Genomic DNA, 23,721 nt, shown 5'->3' on the forward strand with positions numbered 1-23,721 from the left:
GGTAAACGTACATTTAATTGTGTTTACAGAGAAATTTTAACTTAATTTATATTTTGTTAAGAAATTTGTTTAGATGCTGGAATGAATAAAAAACGCACATCTTACTGAATCCAGTTTGTTTTTGATTTTACACTGTGAATAAAATGTATCATTAGTATTATTCAGATTTTTAATGATTATTATTGTTATTAACTTCATTTTAATTTAATTTTTTAACTGTGTAAGCGCTATTGAATGTTGTCATTATTTACTTTAGTTTAATCACCAGCAGCGTTATTTAAATAGCAATGAGCGTGCCGAGTGTTAGCTGGCTGGAAACAGCTAGTATATAATATTTCTGTATTAAAATGTCCTTAGAATAGTTGGAAAAAAGCACATAACAATGAAATGCAGCCATGAAAGGATCTCTGGATGATCCAGAGGAAGGTAGACAGTGGCTTTTCTATTTTGTGTACCTCTGGAGACCCTAAGAACTGCATATGTATTAAATGGTAACGAGATACACTGTGGGGTGAAATCATGAAGCCCTTTTTTCGTAGAAAAGTGACGTAGAAAGAACACATTTTTTACAATCCATACCAAAATTTTTTTTGACTTTTCGAATGTTTATGCTACTCTACCAACTTTTTCAAAAGTTGGAGGTGGCATTATAAATTATGCCACAAATGTAGCATAAATCACAACAGAAATGTACATTTATGCCTCTGCCGGACGGGCAGCCGAAACATGCACCAAATTCATCATAGAGGTTGTCCAAGAATTTACCATTGATGGACTATACTTAGGATAGGCCATCAATATCTGATCAGTGGGGATGCGACACCTGGAACCCCCGCCAAATCAGATGTTCCAGGTGTTGACAGTCAGAACTGCTCAGTTGTGGATCTGCAGAGCTCCATCGACGGAATGGTGGCCGGTTAGGCACTGTACATCCAGCCCTATTGATTGAGCTCTCCTTCAATAGAAGTCTTCAAATAGAGGCTGGACAGACATCTGTCTGGGATGATTTAGTGAATCCTGCTTTGAGCAGGGGATTGGACCAGATGGCCCAGGAGGTCCCTTCCAACTCTACGATTCTAAGATTCTATGATTCTATGGAGCAGCACAGGTCCATAACTGAGGAGATTTGACCGCCGACAACAGGCGGTGTCGGATCCCCATAAATCAGACATTGATAACCTGTAAATATATGTAGATTGTCGCGCTAGTCCCTTTGCTAATTTAATGGTGTGCACAGAGGTAAATAGCTCTTTCTATACAACGTAAGTTGCCACTAGTGGTTCCACAAAATCAACAAAGCCCAATATAACATCAACCTGCTGTGTGTTGTAATCACCTCAAAAAAATGATAACAATAGTAAAACATCTTGATTAAAAATGGGATATGTTATATAGCCATCTAAGGCCAGTTTCACATTTGCGTTAAAGGCCGCAGCGTTGGCCTGCGCACAGCCGCCGCTAAGCCCCGCCCCCTGCCGCACCTCCGCCGGTAGCGCCGCCTCCGGGCGCATGACGCTGCATGCGTCATGCGTCCCCTCTCTTTATCACTGAGGACGCAGGCCGTTCACAGTATGCGTTTTGGCGGCACCTGCGTCCTTTTGACGGTGCGCCGACCAGCGCCAAACGCAACCTGTTGCAATTTGGTTGTGCTCGGTGCACCGTCAAAAGGACGCAGGTGCCGCCAAACGCATACTGCGCACGGCCTGCGTCCTCAGTGATAAAGATAGGGGACGCATGACGCATGCAGCGTCATGCGCCCGGAGGAGGAGCTACCGGCGGAGGCACTGCAGGGGGCGGGGCTTAGCGGCGGCTGTGCGCAGCCGACGCTGCGGCCTTTAACGCAAATGTGAAACCGGCCTAACAATGTATATCCTCACCAATATATTAGATAAGTGCACTTGAGATTGATGCTGTTAGCATGAAGGACACACTGCTATACACAATATGCTAGCCGAGTAAAAAGGAAAAAGAACATGCCTTGAATAGACAACTGGTGCAAAGATTAGTACAGCTCCATTAAATGGTATCCTACCCTGTCAAAACGGCATAAAATCGTCTCTGTTTCTGCTGCTGTGGCTGCTGAGGTGCTAGGAGGAGGTCCGATGCAGAATATAGCAGTAAGAGGAGATCTGAGGGCGGTAGGAGGAAATCCGATGCAGAGTAAATGCAGAGTGGATCGGAAGCGCTTGCGTAGAGCCAGGTATGTCCCGGCCGGTGGCGTCCCTGGTTACTCGGCGGGAGAAAAAAAATGGCCGACAAATGCTGAACAACATGTGATGTCACTGTGCTACGGAGTGTCTGTAGAGCCAAAAAGAAATCTGATGCGTTTCGGGGAATACACGTTTCCCCTTCCTCAGACACCCTGGGGTTAGAGCAGCATAGTACATGGTTTTATTTGAAAGTGAATTGTCCTCATCAGATAATCAATTTATCATCAGAAATATGTTAACTAGAATTCTTATAGTTGTTTTTCCCAACTTTTATAGCTTTGCAATTTTTATAGTTGTTTTTCCCAATATGATGTTTAAAATAAAGTGTATGAACCCTAAAATTAACCATATGAAGTTCTCTTAAAGGAGTATTCCTGTCTATATAAAATATCACTATCTACTGAATCGATGATATTTTTTAGAAATGTGTGAGTCCTACTGCTAAGCTCCTTATACTGTGTACCAAAAAAGGTAGGGGGGACTGTGTCCCCTATATTCCCCAGGCCACAAGACTGATTTTGCATTTTAATCTTTACATTCCAGAGCCATATTCACAATACTGCTGGCCAGAGATTAAATCTCCACAATTTCACTGCAGAATCTTATTTTACATTTTTACTGTGTTTCTTAGACCGTTGTGTGTCTTCTTCTCATTCGAACCCTTAGTGTTTGTCAGAATGGTTGACAGTATCAAGACTGCAGCCAAGGAGAGAGGAATGGAGTAAATGTTCATGTGTGTGTGTTCAGCTACTCCATTGTAAGTCTATGGCATTGAAAACATGAAGTCTGTGCTAGCTATCTTTGTCACTAGATAAATACAAAAAAAAAAGATGAAGTGTCAATTCTGCTCACTACTTGTGTGTTAGAGATAAGTATCCCAGGAGACTTCCAGGGTAGACAGTCTGTGGTCTGGCTGTGGTACACAGACTAAGCACTGATTTGGCTTCCAGCTAAATGGTCAAAAGGGGATGTTCTCCAGTACCTAAGAAAAGTAGTGAAAAATTTAGTCATATAGAACAAAAAAATGGCAGAATGTGTACATATTAAAAAAAAACACAATGCTTACGCGTTTCGGGTAGAAAAACCCTTAATTCCAGCATTGAAACTCATAAACATTATGGGATGTATTAACATGTGCACATTCTGCAAATTTTTTTATTCGCTATGATTAAAGGCTAAGTGATTCTCTGCTGCTCTGTGTTTCCCAGCTTTGTATTGTGTGAACATGCCCATAGTCTGGTGTGTAACCCGTCAGATAAGTGCATAGCTTGCTGTTTCACTGTGGCATTATTACAGTATTTGTTGAAAGGTTGACAAGCTCTGAATATACCTGCCGCGGTTCTATTATTTACACAGAACCTGGGTTATTGATCCTTGGTGGTTACTGGATGAAGTCTCCTTTCAGTACTTGTGTGATTTGAAATACTTGTCCTTCCCGTGTAGAAGAGCCGAGCATGGAGCCACGGTCACATTATGTGATTCAAAGATATCTCTCAGTTGAACCACTTGGTACTTGTAATAAATTGCACATTTGAAAGAGCCAGATTGTTCTCAGTGAAGGAAGCACTGAGTAATTTTTATGTAATCATAATTTCTGCCTGGTTTACAGCAATAGAGATAGAGAGAACATCCTGTTAAATGTGCTCGATGATCAGGACCAATAACGGATTCCTCAAGGAATAATTCTTATACCATTTATTTCACATTGCTTGTCTTCCTTGTCTTCCTCTTTATTGTTATTGTTTTTCTCAGTCTTCTTTTAAAAAAAATAGAGTAATTGTCAGACATGGAAACCCTAGGTTTAGCTGTAGCCATTCTCTTCCACTTTTTTTGGCTCTACGCTTTCAGACATGGTTGGCTTGGTCTGAATAGTTGCGTTATGCATATAGTTGGCAAACAGTGTAGCCTACTCTAGGTGTCACAGCTATTTCTTCTGCAGCTTTGCTTTAGGTAAACAGTGGGGATTTAGGATAAACGTAGGATGAGAGACTTTTTTTTATTGTGCCCATTGTAGACAGTAATGCTGGGTCTTTTGCTTGGTCTTTTTATTTGGTCTTTTGTTTGGTCTTCGATGTTCAAGCAAGTGGCCATTTTGGTAGATTGTAATAGTGGATTTTAGCGTCATTTGCCACATGGCACTTCAAAAATATGTTTTGCCTTCAGAAAAGATGCACAATTGAAAATTTTAAACAGAATTTTGCACTCCCAAGACAAAGAGACTTATCACTGATAAAGAATAAATGGAACAGCATCTCAAATGCTCGACCATGAAGTTCATTTGTTTTCTTTAGAAAGAATGTTTTTATATCTGTGGGAGCCAGTGGCAAACATAGACTAGAGGGTGCTTTATAGCAAACATTAAAAAGGAAGCGCTCTCTATGGTGCTGCTTGAGCTCTATGGAACTGTATCATTTTTCAACCTTAACAAATGTGAAGCTATAAGTATTGATGCCCTGGACACTTGTTTGTGTTAACTTCCATGCTCTTTTGCCAATATTTCACCCACTGTTTGCTGCCGATGGAGTTACTTTGCATAGCTTGTCACTACTGATGAATGAGTCTTTTAAAATTTGAATTTGCTAGCGTCGACAATTTTTTTTCTTTTTCTTAATTTAACTTGTAGAGAATCAATGTGCCGCAAATCAAAATGACTCCTACTCTCTATAGCTAAGCTTTGATCCTTGACGGTCTCTATCCAGATTCGCCACAAAATGGCTGCTGTATTCCATGCTTCAGCTTATGCACGATGATATGATAGATTTACACTATGCTAGTCTTTCCCAACTGGCTGTGCTACACCATGCAATGTGATAGCTGCAAGGAATTATGGGGAAGACCGCTTGGATGCACCTGAGGTCATGTGAGCCTTTTCTGGCAGATTCAGTCTTCTACAATGTGTAAAATGGTGGTGGCCATTTTAGACAATTTGCGTGAAGCGAATTGCAAATTGTTCAGATTCATAAAAATTCAACAAAAATTCAATTTGCATCAAATTGATTCCATCATCTCTAATGATCAGCACTTAGTAGGGATTGAAACAACCAGGGCTGGGTCTTCAAGCATTTTCTTCAAGGGCCTCATACCATGTGCATTTATTTTTTCATTAGACTGTTCCTCCCTAAACATACATTACATCCTTTATCTGATATTGGGTTATAATGTGAATACAGCTCTGGACTGTATTGTAATACAGACAAAACCTAAGATATAAACAAAGTGAGCAAATGCCCTGCAGTAACTAAATAAATATTATTAGTGCATGAAAATAATATATAGTACTTAGTTAACATAATTTTGATTAAAAGTAAACTCCATCCCACCACGTCACAGTGACCCTATTCGGGATGGTCCTAACCTGTAGTACTAAAACCTTACCATGTGTCAAAATGATGTAAATGGGAGTAAGGACCGAGCAGGACGCCAGCTAATGAACACACAGCCATGGGGAGCTATATAAACGTAATGGCCAGCTCAAGAAAAAGGGAGGCCACACCCTTGCTTTGCACACAGTGCAAAAGCCTGAAACAAAAACCTAAACATTTATATAGCTCCGCATCACTGGTTGTCCATTAGTTGAGTTCTCGGTCCTGCTCCACACTTATTCACATTTACGTCATTTTTACATATGGTAAGGTTTTACAACTAGAGGTTAGGGCCATCCTGAATAGGGTTACTGTTATGAATGGGAAACCGAGGAGGAAAAAAAGACAACAAGCTAAGTCTCAGAAAACCAGAGAAGTTGGTAACTATGCAGATTGCAGATCCCTGATCTTACGTGCACAACTAGCAGCAGTCGTGGAGCATTCCTACGTTGGTCCTAGACGCCTCATCACAACCGGAGAACTACATAAGCCTAAAGCAGGAAAAGAGGAAAGCTAACTGCCCCAGAGCAGACCCCAAAGGAAAGACAGCCCCCCACATGAATTGACGGTGAGACAAGATGAAAATACAAACAAAGGCAGGAAAATAGGCTGAGCAAACGATGGGGCCCGGCTAACTAAAAAGGACAGAAAAGGAAGGACACTGTCTGCAATCTGCCAAAAAAAACCTTCAAAAATATTGTCTAACACTTCTGATAGCAAAATTAACCCTGAAGTCACTAGACATCTAAACCTATATCTGCACTCTGAAATATTCTGAGACAGAGCAAAAAAGAGGCCAATCTAATAAGGGACAAAAAGCAGATTGGCAAATACTGATTAATAGGAGTGGAATTTCAGCATAGCCCCAGCAGGGGCAGGCTGATTACACAAAAAACTGAATTGACCAACAAGCGCAAGTGTGAACATTAGCAAAAAACAAACTTAACTTGAGAAGACTGGAAGAGAACTGAAGTCCAGGACCTGAGAAGCAGACTGAATCACCAGCACCCGGATAGGGCGTCGGCTGTCTTATATCCAGTCTGATACTCCAGAGATCCAATCATTATCTTCCTCATCAGGTGGCAGATCACTACCACTTAAACCAACCGCACTACCTCCTGTCACCACCAGAGGGAGAACGGAAGGGGAACTCTCAACTGGTGGAGCAGAAAATGAGTTCATGACAGGTCACCATGACGTGGTGAGATGGCTTTTACTTTTCTATCAAAATTATCTTGACCAAGTACCCAATATTATTATTGTTTTATTTTAAGTTTAGTGGCCAGTTTGAACATGCACCTACACATTGCATACATGCCAACTTATATTCCAGTTCATTTCTTTAGGTTTTTATTTTACAATAACGTCCAGAGCTGTATTTGCAATTCTGCTGACCAAAGATGAAATCTCCATGTTTTGTCTGCTATATTCTTATAAAATAAAGATACTTAATTCACAATTTGGCCAATTCATAAGAGTCCACCGGCAATGTCAAGGCAACCTTTTTTTGATGGGATCTAGACCTAATATTTATCAAGCATACCCCTCCTGGGCTGAAAGCCTACAAATTTAAAGGGCAGGCAAGATTCAGCATCAGCACTAATTAAAAACAACCTTAGGCCTCATTCAGACATATGTGTTTAAACGCATACATGAAAAAATGGTACTAATGGGTTGTCATGGCAACTGAGGGCCTGCTGTTGCTTTGCTTTCAGTATATAATCAGACAATTGAAGATTCAAGATCCTTAGGGAGCTAAAAAATAAAGGAAAACAGTAAATAAAAGTAACAAATAATGTCTGCCAGTTTTCCCCCTTTAAAAGTGAAGAAATTAAAAAATACATGTATTTGGCATTGCCACATCTCTAAAAGTCAAGTCTATCAAAATATAATATTAATGAACTTGTAAAATCAATACCATTGAAGAAAAAAATTTTTAAACACTTTCCTAAAAAAATGCATTGAAAAGTGTTTAAAACTCAAATGTGCCTCAAATTGATAACAGTAAAACTATGGGCTTAGCAGATAAAAAGCAAGCAATTACACAGCTTCATCAGGATTTTTATAGGTTTCAGAAAATGGGAACACAAACCCCCAATTTTTTTTTTCAAACTTTTTTATATAATATTGCCCAGTAGTGAAAAAATATAAATACTTTTAAAAGTGGTAATACCATGTTATAAATTGGTATAATTAGTTAGACAGCATGAAAATAAGCCCGATTGCAAATTGCGATTGACTTGCTTTTTCTGTCTTCTGTTATTCTCCTGCTGTGAGCTGTTTTATCTTAGTGTACAACTTGCTGCCAAGGAAACCGACCATCAGATTTAGCGATGCACCAGCGATCCCGACAACGATACGACCCAGTCAGGATCGCTGGTGCATCGCTAAATGGTCGCCAGTGAGCTGCCAAACAGGCAGATCTCAGCAGCGACGTAGCAGCGGTCGGCGGTCGTTACTTACCTGTCAGACGCGGCGATGAAGACGTCCTCCCGCCCGCGTCCACGCGTCGCTCGTCGGCGCCAGCAGGAAGCGGCCGACGAGAAACGGCTCAGGACGTTCTCGCGCGATCAGCGATAGCCAGCGGGGGAGCCGGTCGGAGGTGTGTATCACACATAGCGATATCGCTAGCAATATTGCTGTTGCGTCACAAAATCAGTGATGCTTAAGCGATATCGCTAGCGATCTTGCTTAGTGTGACGGGGCCTTAAGTGTGTGCAGTAATTACATTCCAGGTTGAGGAGTTAACTCTTGACAGAACAGTCACATCTCTGCAGCCCATTGATTTCTATTACGCAGTTATCTGCTCACCTCCCTCCACCCTCCTTCTCAGCTCCTGACCTGTTATTAGTTCTCTCCTGGAACCCGCCAATGGCAGTTGTCACTTGAGCTGTGCCACTTGTTTAAATGCTTGTTCTAAATGCATATATAGTGATAACTGTGTAGATTTTAAGACTAGCACTGACAGACCATCAATATGTGACTGTAGCATCAGCTCAACAGAAAGACAAAGCTACTGTACCAGAACTGTCATTCAAGAAGGAGTACTTACCCCCTAGTAACATGGAAATTAGGAGAGTGCATAGTGTAGTTCAGCGGGGTTGGTGCAGTGTGACAGACAGGCAGTGACTACAGGAAAGTTCAAAGTAAACATAGATTAATGTCCAAACGCACAGCATAAACAGCACACAGTATCCTCCAAATCACAGATGGGAAACGATAGTCTGTAACCGGGACCTGTTGCAGTGGGCAATTGCACCGCCGTGTACGCTGAGGGGTTCCAGGCTTGTTGGCTCCTCTTGTCTCTGTGTTGCTTCACACAGGTTGGCTCTGCAGAGCCTTCAGCTCTGCACGCTTGCAAAACCAAAACTGACACATCCAACCCTCTGCTTCAGGGGCTTTTACAAAGACCCTGTGGCCGTAGGCTACATGGAAAACCCAGACCAGGGGAGGAAATGGACCGCCTCACTACCTTGCTATAGTCCATTTCAAAAATAAAATGGCTGGTTTTCCTAAATCTGACTAGGACAAGTAGCTTGCCCAAGAACAACACTCACTTTTGTTCTGCATTGCAATCACAGCTATGTCTGTGACTGCAATGTACTCCCACGGCCTCAATACACTGCTGTGCGCATCCTGGGGGACACATAGTGACCCTCGCATATGACCTTGGTGACTGCCTCACAATAGCTATGTGCTGCTCAAGACACAACTTGAGAATAACTCATTAATGTATAATGTTACCTTGTTTTACTTAACCCTTTCATGACATAAACCGTACATGTACGGCACCGCCGGAGATGCGATTCCACAAACCGCTGCACATGGGACGATTGCATCGGCTCACCAGCAGAGACTACACAATCATAAGTGGGTGTCAGCTTTATATTATAGCTGACATCCTTCAGAAGCGCACATGATTGGATAATTGTTGCTAGCTCCGATTGCGGATGTTTAACTCCACTGATGCTGCTGTCAACAGTGACAGTGATATCGCCTAGCTTATGAGAGGGAGAAAACTCTCTCTACTCCAATTGGCACAATGTGACTGCGATCGCGTTGTGTCAGTGGTTTGAATGATGACCCTGGGCCGAAAAATGGCCGTGGGATCACTCAGGTACGGTGGCCTGTAAGTTCCTGCTCAGAGCACACCTGACACACCTCCAGCCTTTGTGCAATTGCCTGATCTAATGCCCTGCAATCAGGGAAGTGAAAGTTGATGTCGCATAGAGGGACAAGGTGAAAAAGTAAGAATAAAGTTGTAAAAAATATTTTTTAAAAATCACAAATTAAAGTACGAGAGATTGAAAAAAAAATATTATGCCAATAAATGCACATATTTAAGGTAAAAACAAATATACGAATACAGTACACCTCTAGCATCCATAACAAATACCGTATATCCATACAACTGTCCTACTAGGCAACCCCTTCAGTGAATACTGTAAAAAAAGACAAAAAACTATTCTTTTTCAACAGACAGCAGAACAAAAAGTGGAATAAAATTACATCAAAAAGCTGAATGTAAATAAAAAAGTGAAAACTTCATCTTGTCCCACAAGATAGCAAGCCACCATACAGCTCGATCAGCTGAGAAAAAAAAACTTCAGTTCTCAGAAAACAGCGATGCAAAAACATTTATTTTTTCTAAAAAATTGTTTTTATTGTGTTAATGCGGCAAAACATACTAGTAAGACATAAATGTGGTGTCGCTGTAATCGCATCAACCCTAAAAATGATGTCGTCTAATCACTTATATCATACAAACAGTGTAAAAATAAATAAAGCCAATTCTTGACCTGTTGTTGATTTGTTCATTCTGTCTCCCAAAGATCACAGTAAGGCTGTGCTTTATCCTGCGCTCTATGCTGAGCGCTTACACAGGGGTTTCCGTGTAAATCACTGAAATACGTGATTCTGATAGAATCCCCGCCAGAAGATTCCTTAAATGAGGCAGATGGAGGTACTGTGTACTCTGTCAGGCCTATGATCCGGCGGTGTCCATCTTTTTAAGTGTGTATAAAAGCACGGTCAGCCACAGTTTTATGCACCTCTTATAAGAAGTACACCACTGAACAGAGGCCAGACATAGTCCAGAGTACCTCTGCTACCTTATTATAGTGATTGGATCCCTTGCAAGTGTCATCTGAATCGTGTCATTCAGAGATTAAGCTGGAAACCCTAACATAAGTGCTCAGTGTAGAGTGCAGGATAAATGTGAACCCAAATGTTATGTAAAATGTTCCCAGTAAAGGTTTCAACTCAATCTACAAAAAAGTAAGTCCCCACTTAGGTCCATCATCTGTTAATGGAAATATAGGGGGCTTCCACGTTACTGGTAACATAAAGGCTCTGGAAAAGCTAAATGGCTCCCCCAAAAGAAATCCAGCAAATTCTGTGCACCCAAATCTAAATGTCCCTTTCCCTTCTGAGCCTTAGTGTGCCTAAACCACATTTAGCGTTCATCACAGGGTGCTTGTCTCCAGAAACACGAGTTGGGTGCAATGTACTCGGCACTACATCATACTAGGCAATACAACGGCCGATTTACAATTATCAATCATCAACATCTATTGATGTTTGTTTCTGGAAAACACCCATGGAGTCAAAATCATCAATACACCTGTAAACTATGCTGTTCTGGAACTTAAGGGCTCTGTATACTGTATGGAGTCCACAAACTATTCTAAGAAAATCCTTGCTTCAGTCAAATAGCGCTCCTTCAGTCCCAAGTCTCACCTTGTGGCTAAGCAGTACTGTACAGACATCTATGGGGTATTACCACGTTCAGCAGAAATTGTGTAACAAAGTTTGGTGCTATTTTAACGGATTTCCCTATGCGAAAATGTACTGTATTTTTCGGACTATAAGACGCAATTTTTTCCTCCAAAAATGTTGCTGAAAATGTGGGATGCGTCTTGCAGGTCGGCTGTACCTGCTCTGGCTGAGAATGGGAGATGGGGTAGAAGCAGTGGCAGAGCAGCGGGTCACAGGAGGCATGAGCCAAGGCTGCGGCTAACTCCTGTGCCTGCTGCTAAAGAGAAATTAATGTTCACTGCATTCCACACCCAAGGGAGTGGAGAGCAGTTAATATTCATTTCTCTTTAATAGCAAACAATACAGCAGCTTGCTTCCTGCAGCTGCTGGGTGTTCACATGTGCCCGCTACTTAAAGGAATGAAATTGTACCATTCATTTTCTTTAGTCTACCATTGAGAAAATGAAATATTTTGGGGCTAAAGGAACAATTTTGTGAAAAATTTAATTTTTTTTTATTTTCATGGCTCAATGTTATAAAATTCTGTAAAGCACCTGCAGCTTAAAGGCTCCCCACACATCTGGATACATTTCTTGAAGGGTGTATTTTCTAAAATAGGGTCACTTGTGAGGAGTTTACACTGTTTAGGCTCATCAGGGGCTTGTCATATGCGACATGGCATCTGATATCTACTGTATTCAAGACAATTTTGTGCTTCAAAAGTCAAATGGTCCTCATTCACTTCTGGGCCCTGCCATGTGTCCAAACAATAGTTTTCCACAACATAAGGGGTATCAGCATACTAAGTAGAAATTGATCAACAAATTTTGGTGGGCATTTTCTCCTGTTACCCTTGTGAAAATAAAAAATCTGGGGCTAAAGTAACATTTTTGCATGAAAAAGTAACATTAATTTTTTCCTTTCACATTTCTTTAATTCCTGTAAAGCACCTGAAAGATTAATTAACTTCTTAAATGTGGTTTTGATCACTTTGAGGGGTGCAGTTTTTAAAAAGATGAAAGATGTCACTTTTGGGTATTTTCTGTCACATAGAACCCTCAAAGTCACTTCAAATGTGATGTAGTCCCTACAAAAAATAGTTTTATAGACATTTCTAATAAACTTTTAAGCCTTATAATGCCCTAAAAAATAAAATTATGTTTAAAAAATGATGCTGATGTAAAACAGACATGTGGTACATATTATTTATCAAATACCGTATTTTGTGTGATATAACCCTCTGGTTTAAGGGCATAAAAATTAATTGTTTGAAAATTGCAACATTTTCCAAATTTCACCACATTTTTCCATTTTTTCACAAATAAACACAAAAAATGTCTACTTAAATTTACCACCACCATAAAGTACAACGTGTCTTCAAAGAGCATTCTCAGAATTAGTGAGATACATTTAAGTGTTCCAGAGTTGTAACCTCATAAAGTGACACTGATCAGAATTGGAAAATTTGTTCTGGTCAAGAAGGTGGATACAGGCTTCGGGGTGAAGGGGTTAAAATACCTGTTCATCATACTGCTGGCATCTTCCTCATGCTGGTCTAATCTCGCTTCCCTCTGCTGTTGCTAGTGCAAATCTGCATACCACCTCCCAGAATGGTGCGTAAGTATTCCCTTGATTGACAGCTGGAGAGGCAGCGCTTAAGTAGCTCAGTGGTGAAATCACACAAAGCTCGCTCTTTTCTCAGCTGTCTGACACAATGCTGAGAGGACAGCGTATGTCTCTTCTGTGGGTCCTTGATGCTTGGCCATAGAAGACACACATGATCTTGATGTTCTTTCAGTCAGATATTTAGGTGATAGTAACACAGCTGAGAAGAGAGCTGGCTCGGCGTGATTTCACTGCTGAGATACTGATCACCACTCCTCCAGCTGCCAATCAACGAGACCCGAACCCACGTTCCAGGAGATGTAAAACTTTTAAGGCTCATTCACACGTCAGTATTTGGTCAGTATTTTGCATCAGTGTTTGTATGCCAAAGCCAGGAATGGAACTTACCAAGAAAAAAATATAATTAAAAGACTGATGTCTGCTCTTTGTTTTGGAGACACTCCTGGTTTTGGCATACAAATACTGATGAAATACTGATCAAATACTGATGTGTGAAAGAGGCCTTACCCTGCAACACCAGAGGGGAGCTGGATTAGACCTATATAAGGAACATGCCAGCTGTATGGCAAGCAGTTTTTTTTAAGCCATAACAGCTTAATTTTACACTGAACACTTACATTTTTGTATATTTTTCACTGCTGGACAAGAATATGTGAAAAAAGGTGTTGCTACTAGTTAATCAGTTCATGGCGGGGCTATTTCCCCCCCCCTTCCTGATCAGGCGCCTTTTCAGGTTTCACACGTATCGTTCATGCACTTTTAACAGCTCTAAAAATGTTCGCATTCGGGTTTTCAAATAATTTTTGCCTTTTTTCTCAAATACATGGGAATTTATTTTTGTCATTGTTACTTACCATATTTATTTCTGTGCGGATATTGGAAGAAAATGTAAATAAAATTATTATTCATTTTTTTATTTGTTACTTTTTATTATGACAGTAAAAGACCACTAAAAACATTTTAAATAGCGTTCTACTTTCCGTATAAATGATTCTTCTGCATTTCACATATTTTTTTCAATGGAGTCAAGAATATAAAAATTGATTCAGACTGGCAGTATTTTTTTTTTTTTAGTTTTATTTTATTTAAGGTCTTTTTTTACAGTTAATCATGGTAATATACTATGTTGCTTCTCTATGGGGAGTCTGGCTGTGTTAGGGACGGCGGAACGCACCAAATATAAATAATAGGAGGTGCGTTCGCCGCCCGGGGTCCACCGTGCGGTAGGTGACTAGACCGCTGCTGGACAATGGCAGATGCACCAGAAGGTGTCGTAGTGCGCACGGGTTAACGTCACCCGAACGCTAGGAGCGGCTCTGTTCAGACATAGAGTCGCTTGGCAAAAATATATGCAAAGACGCTGGCCCTGTTAACGTCACAGGAGCCGGCGTGTGGCGTCGCAGCCGCGAACACCAATAGCTGCTGGTATTGCAGTGCAGCGGCAGCTAAGGCCGCAAGCGTCGGCACCGAGGACCGGGTGCCGACGGACGCTAGTGTAGGCGTGGAGCAAGTGGCGTGTAGCTTGCCACAACCCTGGAGCTGACTATGCACACTCAGTCACCACTCGTAATATCAGAGGGTAGGGGTTTCATAATGAGTCAGACACCAGTCCATGCATCCATCACCATACACACACAGAATAATATGCTACACTAGCGCATGGCCGAGCCGCCATGCGGGGCTTTTATAGCTATGCGCTTCCAGGACCTTCCAATACTTTAGGAAGGACCAATCAGATCCGACACAGGACCTGCACATGTGACCCCTGCTCTCCAGTGAGAGGGCACGTTGCGGGCATGCCCAGTAGCACGGCACGAGGACTTAGCCTCTGGAGCGGTTCCCTGCAAAGCAGGTTGCGCTACCATTGCTGCACCAGAAGTGGCAGCAACATCCAGGCTCACAGAACGAGTCTGAGAAGAATGCCTGGTTCGCCGTGATTGCTGAGCAGGAGTCCGAGTGGTCAGAGGAGAATGGGAGACCACAGGATGTCTTTCTCTGGATTCCCGCTGTGCAGTGCCAGGAATCTGATGCCTAACATTCTGTGTGTAGCAGCAGCTTCACACTACAACAGATGTGCAAGCTGCTTACACTGCATTGATGTTTAGAATGTCACTGCAGAGTAATGTGTGGAAAAATAGAAAAAGTATCAATTCAGCTTACCACTTATGTGTTAGAGATAAGTATACCAGGAGACCTCTGGGGTAGACAGTGTGGTCTGAGTCTGGTGCACAGATTATTCACTGGTCTGGGATTCCAATTTACATACTGTAGCTTTAATGGCATAAATGAAAACTTATAATACATAAAGGGGGAACCTGTCACCTGGTTTGGCCGATATGAGATTCGGCCACCGCCTTTCAAGGTTTTTCTACAACATTCTATAATGCTGCATATCTGCCCCTAACCCGACCTGGAAGACAAGAAAAAGACCTTTTATTCTACTCACCTATGGGGTGTTCCCGTCCGAGGGATGTCACTCTTCTTGGTCCGGCGCCTCCCATCTTCTTACGTTCGACGTCCTCCTTCTTGCTTCATGTGAATGACGCATCCCTGCATCATGCAAACAGTCTACTTGGCACCACACCCCTGCGCAGGCGTACTTATCTGCCCTGTTGAGGGCAGAGCAAAGTACTACAGTGTGCAGGCATTGGTAATGGTCAGAGAGGCCCAGCGCCTGCGCACTGCAGGACTTTGCTCTGCCCTCAATAGGGCAGAGAAGTACACCTGCGCAGGAGCCTGATGCTGAGCAGACTGTGTGGATAGTGTAGGGATGCGTCATCCACATGAACCAAGAAGGAGGACGAAATCGCAAGAAGATGGGAGGCGCTTGGCCAAGAAGAGCGACACCCCTCAGACCAGACTGCCCTGCAGGTGAGTATAATAAAAGATATTTTTCTTCTCTTACAGGTCGAGTTGGGGGCAGATACACCACATTAGAGAATGCTGTATATCAGCCCTGAAAGGCGGCGGCCATAACTCGTATAGGCCAAACCTGGTGACAGGTTCCCTTTAAGCGTTTGAGGTAGAAAAACCCTTAATCTTAGCATTATGAGTTTTCCTTTTTAATATGTGCATGTTCTCCTATTTTGTTATCCTCTATGATTAAAAACTAAGTTTTAACTATTTTCTTTGGTGCTGAAGAAGATCCCCTTTTGGACCACTGAGAGTAATGTGTGCACTGTCCAGATGTTTATAGTCTATGACCAGTCCAGAAGTAGTTAAATAAAAGCAATACTCAAAACAAGCCCACAGGAAAGCTAGTATCGTGCCTAGATATACAGATAGATATTCAAAAATAGAGGCCGAACTACAAGGTAAAAAAAAATGAATCGTTCATTGACAGTGTGGGACTTTCTCAAGTGTGGAACTTTCTCAAGTGTGGAGCTTTCTCTTTGGCTTGAGAAAGTTCCACACATGGAACGAAACTTCGCCATCATAATGGGTCAATAAACGATTCTTTTTTTTTACATTGGAGTGTGGGCTCTATTTTTGAATGTTACTAAGGTTTTATTTTGCCTGGGGGGCTCTGCACCCACTTTTCTATTTTTACTTTTGCTGATGCTGCGCTCTTTTTTTGTCTTTAGGTAGATGATTTTTTTCTCTGTATATATGCACTTGTCTTTTAAGCTATATGGGGAGCGTTCATGTAAGAGCAGTGCATTTGTAAACGGCACCAATTTGAGTTCACAGATATGCATATTCATAATGAAGCAGCTGGATCATTATTTCCAACTTGACAGATCTGTTTGGTAAGTGAGATTCTTGAACACAGAGAAGACTAAATATAAAATGTGATAGATCGCGCTTTGAGAGTCGTTTACTAAAACGTGTAATGAAATTTGCTTTTTGCTAAACAAGGACTTATGAGGATGTTTTCAGGGTGGATATATATTTATTCCTGTAAAGAGCTTTCCTGAGTGTTCTTTAGTTTATGTGGGTGCATTATTTGGATAGTCTTCTGTATTAGCAGTATTACAAAATCTCACAGTTTAGAGAAATACGTCAAGTTGAACATGTTTAATTATCTGTGTGCAGATTTCATAGAACAGGAGTTGTTGGGCATACTGAAATATTGTTTTGGGAAAAAATATATAGAATAATTTAGAATATTTAAAATTAAATTCCAACTATCTATTCTATACAGTACATGAATTCCGCTATTGTTACACTTGTAAAAACATGAGGTTCTTTGCAGACATTTGATCAAAATATATAAACCCATCAGCTAATGAGAAAGCAACCCCTTTTTAGCTGACACCCTAACCTAAAAGACTCGTACCTGTCTGTGCCTAGGCCTCAAATGGACTGAGAAACCATTGGATCCAACCATACTTTGCTCTAAATTAAAGATGGTATTGAATAGATAGGTATATCTGGAAATAAAAAGATCATTAACAAAATTGTTTATTGATCTGTCACCAGATTTCACAATACAACCTGTATACATTTCTTAAAAAGGTTTCTAAGATCTGATGATGTTGGTGTACTTACTTTGAAACTCCATGCGAGATAGGCTGTATAATACTGTAATTAAAATGAACATAGTATAAGACCAGCTAAATATTCATTTTCTGTGTACCCAATTTGACTGACCTGTGCAGTATGAGATTGTAGCCACAGAAGGGACACTGAGGAGCTGTCAATCAGGCTAGGAGGGAGGAGAATTAATTTAAACTTTCAAAAAGGATTGAACAACTTCCATCAGGTTTAAGAGACCTGTTTGTATTGTGAAACCTGGTGACAGATCTGTTTTTATCGTACAGTCTAAGAAAATATATTTACAGTATAGTAAAAAAAGTAAAATATTTCTATTCTCAAGTCCATTTAACCATAGAAATTCCACTTTATGTGTCATTTATTTTCTGAATATTGTGATTTATTTTGGCGACTTCAGACTGTATGATCCCTTGTTCCTTAGTGAGACTTATTGAATTGGAAACAATGGCAATCTATGTATACTTTTGACAATATTGCTCCATTCCGCCATGTGATTCCAGTTGCAATCTTTTACAATGAGAGAGATTTATGGCGCTTATGGAGCGTAGGCGTTGGTATCACTGCAGCGACAGTGTGTCTCAGTGAATGGGAAGCAACTTCTGAAAGGAAAAGACGCGCTAATTGCAGTACGATTGTATTTTAGAGCAACCACCGTATGTTCTCAGCTGCGTTATGTTGGAAATGTTGTCACCTCATTACATGACATATCTGGCACTGTGGTTAAATCTTTATAAAAATAGAAAAGTTTATTCTCCTGGCGAGTGGGAGGAAGATGTAATGAGAAGTGCCTTTAGCCTTTGTCATTTGTCTCTCAGACGTAGCAAGGTATTATCTGTAGTCAGTACTGGCAGCCACTCCTTGTCAGCGGTAAAATGAAATGAACCGCTTGTTCCAAGAACTGTGCATGAATATGTTTAAACAGGACAAATTCTTTGTGGGAGTGATATCTGAAAGGGTTACAAATTGGCTAGTTAACGCTTTCCATACCTAAAATGATATGTACTAAACATTTCCAGCTTAAGGTGTCCAGTTAGCTATAATATCTCCAGATATACAGCTGCTGTATTTCTCCTGGTTCCCCCAAGGCTTAACGTGTATGCATTCTCAAGGAGGAAAGGGAAGCAAGCTGATACCATACCTTCCTGGTAGCAACTAGCTCAATGTAAAAGAAAGGGATGGCTGGTATCACTCCCACTGCTTATATCACCGTCCCCTGATGATGATTCATTTGAGAACAGTTCTAGAAGCTGTGGGGTGTCCACCTCCTGATGATGTCTTCTTTCACAGTTAGAAGATGAGGTGTTGGAGATAGAAGCAAAGTGCCCTCACTGCACACACCTCACCCATGGATTCTATCACTATGACCATGGATCCAGGATGCCTTCAGAGGGTGGTGAGGGATGAAACTGTAGTAAGTAACTGCAGTGCTGTATCCCTAGCATCCTGTTCCAGGATGGGTGATAGATGGGAGTGAGTGCAGTCCCAGCCTCCTGTGATGCCATGTTTGAGGATCCTCGTAAATGAAACATCACAGGAAATGAAGTAAAAAACACATATAGAAATTAGATAGGGAGAAGTGTTGGGTATTGTGTATTAAAGCTAATTACAAAAGTGGTTAGGGTGTAAAGATCGATATTTAGAAGGAAAATTTTAGGTGCCAGACCAACCCTTTAGCTTCATGTTGTTTTACAAAATAACACAAAATTAGCCTTAGCCACAAGGTTTAGCCCCAACCCTATTTTTTGTATCAAAATGTCTAATGAGCATATGGGTCGCCCTCCCAGGGCTGTGGGGTACTCGGTACCGTGCCGGTGTCGGTGGGATGTGTCACAGCAGCAGTGACCCGGTCCGTGGCTCTGAGCGCCCAAGTAATGGGGGTTGTAGTTAATGGAATGGAATAGTTCGTGACACCACCTGTGGTGTTCGGCAAGGGAGATGTTAAGCCGACGCTGCAGACAGCTCCGCTGGGACAGATGGTGTGGTGCAGAAGTGATGGTATAGCCCTCCACAGGCAGGGCTAATGTCCCAGGGCAGTGTAGCGGTGGTTGGCACGGTGATGTAGCAGTACCATAAGGGTAGGAAGCAGACAAGACACAGCGGGGTGCAATTTCTGCACCTTTACTTGATAATTGCAGTCCAGGGTCCTGATTACAGATGGTATTGGAGCAGACTAGCCTGGAAGCAACTCAGGGATTCTCTCTCACAGATGGGCTGTGCAGTCTCCTTCCTAGCGACTTGTGGTGTGAAGCACTCCAGTACTTAGTTACTCTAGAGTTTCTCCTGTCAGATGTTCCCAAGAACCTCACTTGCACGGCAGACAGCTGTAGCCTCTCTCAGGGACTCCTTTCTCTAGTCCTGGCTCTCTATCCAAGCTGCTGTTGTGCCTCAAGTCTTAGATGGGAGTCGGGCATTTACAGCCTCCTACTCCTCTGGTATCTGCTGTAGGACCTTTAGTATCCGTACAGCCGTGGAGACCAGGCTCCAGTTCGTGCGCTCTCAAGCTGAGGGAGCTCTCCTTCCTAGCTCAACCTCCAGCTTCTCTCTACACGTCTGCACACTTTACCCTCCGCAGACTAACTAACCACTCCTTCCTCTTGGCCCTCAGAGGGCACCCCTCCCCTTCATCCTGGTTCAGAGTTCCCCCTGCTGGCCTGGAGTGGAACTGTGTTGCATGTATGGATTGACTGCGAGAGAGACCCATCATTGCCTCCAAGTCTGGCATTACCCTCCCCTGGAGGAAGGCAAAGCCACTGTGGCGGCCATACTCCTGGGGGCGCCACACATATGCTAAGGTCATTGTATATATTGCATAAAGTCATGGCTGAAAATGTTCGCACCCTTAAAATTGCGCCAGAAAATGAAGTATTTTTCCAAGAAAATTATTGCAATTTCAGGTTTTGTTACACACATGTGTATTTCCTTTGGGTATATAAGAACGACACAAAAAAAGCAGAGAAAAAACAAGTTGGACATCATTTCACACAAAACCCCAAAAATGGGCACTACAAAATTGTCGACACCTTTCCAAAATTGTGAGTAAAAACCTTTGTTTCAAGCATGTGATGCTCGTTCAAACTTACCTGCGGCAATTAAAAGGGGTGGGCAATTTGAAAATCATACCTGAAACCAGATTAAAAGAGTTGTATTGACTGAATCATTGCATTGTGTGTCTGTGTGTCCTACACTAAGCATGGAGAACAGAGGACTGTCTGAGGACTTGAAATCCAAAATTGTTAAAAAATATAAATAATTTCAAACTTGTATACAGATATACACCGGCGCTACCAATAGAAAAGGAGGGCTGGTGGTGCCTAGACAGAAGCTGTGCTTGTTCTGCCAAAAAAGGGTTAAATAAGTAAATAGAGGAAGGCACCGTGCTCACAGGAGGATTCACAGATGATAACGTAAAAGTGAAAGTGAAAGTCCTACCTTTCACACATAAACCAAGCGTGCAGGAGATGAAAATCTGCCACAGCAAGATACACTGATGAATGGTAAAGGACTTGTACAAACTTACCCTAGCTCTGCTGAATGAAGGTGCTGTGCTGATCCCAGTGAATGATCCACAGAAATGCTGGAAAACCAGGTGAGAAGCTGGGAGGATGAAGTGAATGAACTAGCTGACTGGGGTGCAAGTAATGAAGAGAGCTGGGCAGAGCCAGGATAGCTCCGGCCGGTAGCGTCCTGGATGCACAGCTGAGGGGGGCCGACACTGTCCTGCACTGACAGCGTGTGACGTCACAGGCTGAGGCTACGGAGCCTAGCTGGGGCCAAAAACCTACGCGTTTCAAAGCAAAACGTGCTTCTTCATCACCGTAGCCTCAGCCTGTGACGTCACACGCTGTCAGTGCAGGACAGTGTTGGCCCCCCTCAGCTGTGCATCCAGGACGCTACCGGCAGGAGCTATCCTGGCTCTGCCCAGCTCTCTTCATTACTTGCACCCCAGTCAGCTAGTTCATTCACAACATCCTCCCAGCTTCTCACCTGGTTTTCCAGCATTTCTGTGGATCATTCACTGGGATCAGCACAGCACCTTCATTCAGCAGAGCTAGGGTAAGTTTGTACAAGTCCTTTACCATTCATCAGTGTATCTTGCTGTGGCAGATTTTCATCTCCTGCACGCTTGGCTTATGTGTGAAAGGCAGGACTTTCACTTTTACGTTATCATCTGTGAATCTTCCTGTGAGCACGGTGCCTTCCTCTATTTACATAAATAATTTCAAGGTTACAAGTCCATCTCCAGAGATCTTGATGTTCCTTTGTATTGTATATTTCAACTCTATGTCAGCAATGTGGTCTGCATTTTTGCCAATGTAACCAAGCAACATGCCAGATCAGCAATGTGCCAGACTTTTAATGACCAAGTATCAAGAGGCCAGCCACATTGTAATCCCAGAGCACCCTCAAAAAAAAAACCTGAACAACTACCTGAGCCCACTAACTTCCCCAATAAGTCCTTGGATTATAACCTAACCTTCTCTAGTTCTAACTAACTCTCCTTCATGCATTATATATGTGCCTGAAGTCATGAAAGCTCGTAACTCACAGAGAGGCCGTTTGCTGCAAGATACTGGCAACCCCATCCACCCAGGTTCCAAAATCGTCAATCTGTGAGTCAGTCATTCAGGTGATGCCACTTGTTCACTGACTGATGACTAAGACCGACCACCTATCTCATCACGTCTGTAGGTTGAAATCGCACACAGCCTTGAACCTGCAGTGAAAAAGAGACAGATGAGACTACTAAAATGCCCCTTACAAAAAGCACTTGGTGCTGGAATAGCATACAATCTAGCCCAACTGCTGCATGGTCTTTCCATGCCAGCACGTGGCATTGTAACAGCATCAGTCACACTAATCTGAGCCAGTGCCAGTCCATTTGAAGGCCTGGGTACAGGGGACAGAACCACCTGCTCAGTCCAGCAACCATTGCTAACTGGCATTCTCCACCCAGAAGGGTAATTCTCCTCCTTACTGACTGTACTGTGCACCTAGTACTGCCTGTCTTATTTATACTTACGGCAAACCTGAGGAACAGCACTTATGCCTCAAGGTACAACTCCTAACTCCTTGCACTTGCCAGCCACCAAGCTCCAGTACTCTTCTTTTTGCCCCTTAACATTCCATTAAATTATGGCCAACCTCAAAGATGCGCTATAAGTAGCACAAAAAGAGGGGAAAAAAAACTTTGGATGTAAAACTCCCTTACACACTGAAGTGATCTCTCTCATTCTCTAGCCAAAAATAGTACCTTTTCCTGCAGCTGTATAATTCCAACACTCAAATCCAACTGTCACCATCTAACAACATCTCCAACCACCATGTTCTCACCACTCCACTGTTAATTTTCACCCCTACCTAGCTGATGATGTCTTAACCGAACTTTCCTTAGCCTGCTCTCCAGGTCCCTGCCGTAAACATCGGAAGAACTAAGGGATGTAATGTTACTTAGTGATTGATGATAAGTGAATGGTTCTGCTCTGCCATAGAGAAGTGAGTTATGTTAGTAGGATAGAAGGAGAGAGTCTCAATTCAATTAAATCTATATTTGTTGGGATAGGGTATTAAATATCCAGATAATTCCTTGCAAATTACTTGTGTCGGCCTCTTCACATTATTAATTTTCATTTCTGCATGAATTTTGAATTTTTTACAATTCAGAAAAATGATATTGCCCTGTCACTCTTTGACCTTCAAGAAATGCTGAACAAAGAAAATAAATGTTAAAAATTGTTTTCACCAACTGAACTAGTTTATAACCTGTTACCTTTGTATCACTAAGTTATAATAGTTTACTCCTTTTTCTTTTAGAGGTGCAACATCGGTTGTGTACAGATGCAGGCAAAAGGGAACTCAGAAGCCTTATGCAGTCAAAATGTTGAAGAAAACAGTGAGTTGACACATTTAAACATAATGATTTTCTTTAAATGATGAAAGCAAGTTTTTTAATAAAGAAATTAAATACTATTCATATTATGATTATTCAAGGCAAATGGTAAATGTAACTGAACCTTTTTGTCAAACTCAAAAATGTTCTGATGGTCTAGAACTTGTTATTAAAGGGAACCTGTCACATGAAATAATGCCATTAACCTGCTGCTATGGAATTAGTGTGCAGGTCAATGACGTTCTGAACCTGCCCGTGGCCGGCTCTTAGACCAATGCTGCTGGGAGGAAATTAACTTTATTCCTTCCGGTAGCATTTTGGTTTTGGTCACGAGCTTAGTCAGCATGGCGGCTATACACAGAGTGGTGACTGAACCCGCGCC

At 42.0% G+C, this 23,721-nt stretch overlaps 1 protein-coding gene across 2 annotated transcripts in view; it reads left to right on the plus strand.

Moving 5' to 3' along the window:
- The window catches only part of CAMK4 (calcium/calmodulin dependent protein kinase IV), a 367,942-nt gene that overhangs the window by 165,717 nt on the left and 178,504 nt on the right, over window positions 1-23,721 (plus strand). For both annotated transcript variants that reach the window (XM_073549968.1, XM_073550046.1), the window contains exon 2: window positions 23,264-23,342. In XM_073549968.1, the coding sequence (XP_073406069.1) occupies window positions 23,264-23,342 (79 nt within the window). The remainder of the gene's footprint in view (window positions 1-23,263; window positions 23,343-23,721) is intronic.

This window comes from Dendrobates tinctorius, unplaced genomic scaffold, assembly GCF_039654945.1.
Source record: "Dendrobates tinctorius isolate UK_male_01 unplaced genomic scaffold, ASM3965494v1 ptg000003l, whole genome shotgun sequence".
NCBI lineage: Eukaryota > Metazoa > Chordata > Amphibia > Anura > Dendrobatidae > Dendrobates > Dendrobates tinctorius.